Source organism: Alligator sinensis, unplaced genomic scaffold (genome assembly GCF_000455745.1).
Source record: "Alligator sinensis unplaced genomic scaffold, ASM45574v1 scaffold265_1, whole genome shotgun sequence".
NCBI classification, from domain to species: Eukaryota; Metazoa; Chordata; order Crocodylia; family Alligatoridae; genus Alligator; species Alligator sinensis.
Window position 1 is genome coordinate 432,767 of NW_005842961.1, and position 3,084 is coordinate 435,850.

Sequence of the window (3,084 nt, forward strand, 5' to 3'; positions counted from 1 at the left end):
CCCTGCCCCCCCAGCCCTGCTGTTGTCCCTCACTCCCAACCTGCTGTTCCTCGACCCCTCTCGTGCCTCTCATTCCCAACGTGCAGCCCCCTGCCCCTCCAGCCGTGCTGGTGCCCCTCACTCCCATCTCTCAGCCCTTGCCCCCCCCAGGGACCCTCACTCCCAACCCACAGCCTTTGCTCCCCCCCACAGTGTCTCTCACCCTGACCCGCAGCCCCTGCCCCTCCCCCAGACCTGCTGGTGCTCCTCACTCTCAACCTGCATCCAGAGATCTCCTGCATCACCCCCTACACCCAAGAAGTTGAGGGAGCCTGCGGTTCAGGCTGGGGGTGTAGTGAGGTGTCACTTCCCCCCCACCCCCACCCCGCTGCAGCCCCCAAGGGGTCTCACTGCCATTTCCCCTGCAGAAGAGCAGATGGCCAAGGATGGCCGCGGCTACGTGCCCACCACCATCAAGATGACGGTGGAGAGCGAGAGGTGTGTGCACATGTGCCAGGGAGCTGCTGGCCCTGGGAGTGTGTGTGCGCGTGCATGTCTGTGTACATATGTGTGGCTCTGTGTGCACCTGTTGGTGTACATGTGTGTGCTTATGTGCATATTTCTGCACATGTGCATTGGTGCATGCCTGCCTGCTTAGATGCATGTGCCTGGTTGTGAATGTCCATAGGTGTGCGTGCATGTCTGCAGGCACGTGCATGGGTAGCTCTGTGTGTGCATGGGAGTGCAAGCCTGCATTTCTGCATGCGTCTCTATGCATATGCGCAAGTGCCCATGTCTGCTGGCACACATGTGTACAAGTACCTGCCCGTCTCACCAGGTTGTGTCCTTCCAGGGTGTTGCAGCTGCAGCAGCCTGGCTCCATGGGGGTACCCCCAGTACCCTGGCACCCCGAGCCCCTGCCCTCCAACATATGGTGAGTGCCCAGGCCCCCGGGGGGTGGGGGGGCGGTCAAGGAAGCTTCAGTTACCCATAATGCCCTGCACTGGGGCTGGGGTGAGGTGCTGAGCCATGCTCCCCAGCTAGCATTGCCCTTGCTTGCAGCCTCCAGGGCTTGGACCCCAGCACCCCCCTGACATGCTACTCCCACACGGAGATGACACACCCCCACTACCACAAGTGAGTACCACAGCCCCCCCAGTGGGGCCAGCTTTGGGGTCAGGGTCCCCCCGACCCCCCTCAATGTGCACCCCTGTTCCCCACAGCCCCTCACAGATGGTGTCTGTCGCCATGACAACGGTGTCCAGGCCACCCTCCTGTCCTGACACCTTTGGCAACACACTGGACACACGGTAAGGACTGGGGTCCTGGGGGTGGGGGGCTGCTCTGCTCCCCACCCCCCATACACCAGGCAGCACCCCAGGATCTGGCCTGGATCAGGGCCAGGGTCCCAGAGGGTGGGAGGGCACCACAGGCTGGCACCCCTGCTCAGTGCTGCCCTCCCCAGGATCCATCTGCCCTTCCTACTGAACACCAAGTCCCCAGAGCCGCTGGACACAGAGATGCTGGACCTGGACCCTGGCACCTTCACAGGGGTCTCCCCAGCCCTGGACACCAGCTTCATGCCACCCCCCTCTCCCCAGTGGTAAGAAGCTCGGGAGGCCTTACGGGACTGGGGGTAGCCCCCGCAAGGTCTCACACCCTGTGTGTCCCACTCCCCCCCACAGGATGGGGGAGGATGGGCTGGAGCACCTGGACCAGCTGCTGCAGGAGGGGCAGCACGAGGACCCCACCCCGCACGCGCCTGGCCCCCATGGCATCTTTCCTGGCCTGGACACCGTGGCCAACCCCAGCTGGTAGCGGCACCCCTCGCTGGATGTGCATGAGGCCGTGGCCCCTGGGCCCCCATGGGGGCCAGGCAAGAAGGACTGGGTCCCATAAGCACCCCTGTACAGACACCTCCCCCCAGCCTGGGCCAAGCTTGCAGCTGGGGTGGGGGGGAAGGCATCCAGCTCCTTCCAGCCCCGCCAGCAGCTCTGCCCCCCTAGCAGCGGGATCCGGGGAGCCCCCCAGAGGGGGCAGCTGCTGGGCTGGTACAGTGGCATGGGGGCCGAGGCCAAGTCACAGGCACAGGCTGGGACCACAAAGCATGCTGGGACAGGTGGGGGAAATGGGCAGTGCATATGCTACCCCTCCCAAGTCTTGCTGGTGCCCCTCACTCCCGCCCCGCAGCCTCTTACACCCTCCCACCCAGCCCGGCCAGTGCCCCTCACTCCCAACCTGCAGCCCCTTGCTGGTGCCCCTCACCCCAAACCCACAGCCCCTCGCCTGGCCGGTGCCCCTCACTCCCGACCTGCAGCCCCCTGCCCCCCTTCCTTTGCCTGTGACTCCTCGTAACCTGGGGGATGGACAGGACGTTGGGGGGGCAGGGACAGAAAATAAGCCATAAAATAAAGTTTTATTCCAAAATAACAAAATAAATAATCTACTGTACACGTACAAAGGAGACGGCACCGAGGGGCTGAGGTCCCAGGCAGGTGCGGGGCCCCACAGCTCCCTCCCCCCACCAGGTGCAGGCCTAGGCCCTGCAGTGGGGCTGGGGTCCAGGCTGAGGGGTCTTCTGCAGGGGGGTGGGGGTGTTCCTCCAATTCGTCCTACCCATGATACCCCTCGCAACTGTGAGGTTGTGCGAGGAGGGAGGGGGAGCATCGCCTACTGGAGGCATGTGGGTGCTGGTGTGCCCCCCACCACCACAGAGGCAGGATGGGCACACAGCCAGGTTGTGTGCATGTGCAAGAGGTGTGTGTGCACCAGGGTGTTTGGGCGGTGGGGGGTGAATGCAGCTGCATTTGAGCATGTGTGGGAGTTGCATGAAGGTGGACACGTGCATGTGTGTGCACTGTGCGTGTGTGCGTGTGTTCATGTGGGTGCAGTGGGGGCACACATGGGGGCGCATGTGTCTGTGGGTCTGGGCATTAGGGTGTAGCATGTGCATGTATGTCTGGGTGCAGTGTGGGCCTGGGTGGGTGAGCCTGTGTGTGTTTGTATGTTGCTGGGGGCCATGTGTGCACACGCATGTGGGAGCAGGGTCTCAGCAGGGGGGTGAGGGGCTGGCGCCTGTGGGGGCCTTGTGCCGGGTCCTGGGGT

The 3,084-nt window shown here is 63.7% G+C and overlaps 2 protein-coding genes across 2 annotated transcripts in view; one reads left to right on the forward strand and one right to left on the reverse strand.

Moving 5' to 3' along the window:
- Window positions 1–3,078, forward strand: part of STAT6 (signal transducer and activator of transcription 6) — an 8,648-nt gene extending 5,570 nt beyond the window's left edge. Inside the window, exons 16-21 of the mRNA XM_025192705.1 lie at window positions 8–477; window positions 833–913; window positions 1,042–1,116; window positions 1,203–1,289; window positions 1,445–1,582; window positions 1,665–3,078. Coding sequence (XP_025048490.1) covers window positions 8–477; window positions 833–913; window positions 1,042–1,116; window positions 1,203–1,289; window positions 1,445–1,582; window positions 1,665–1,797 — 984 coding nt within the window. The 3' untranslated portion in view covers window positions 1,798–3,078. The remainder of the gene's footprint in view (window positions 1–7; window positions 478–832; window positions 914–1,041; window positions 1,117–1,202; window positions 1,290–1,444; window positions 1,583–1,664) is intronic.
- The window catches only part of NAB2 (NGFI-A binding protein 2), a 3,782-nt gene continuing 2,977 nt past the window's right edge, over window positions 2,280–3,084 (reverse strand). The window contains exon 6 of the mRNA XM_025192706.1: window positions 2,280–2,335. Within this exon, the coding sequence (XP_025048491.1) occupies window positions 2,280–2,335 (56 nt within the window). The remainder of the gene's footprint in view (window positions 2,336–3,084) is intronic.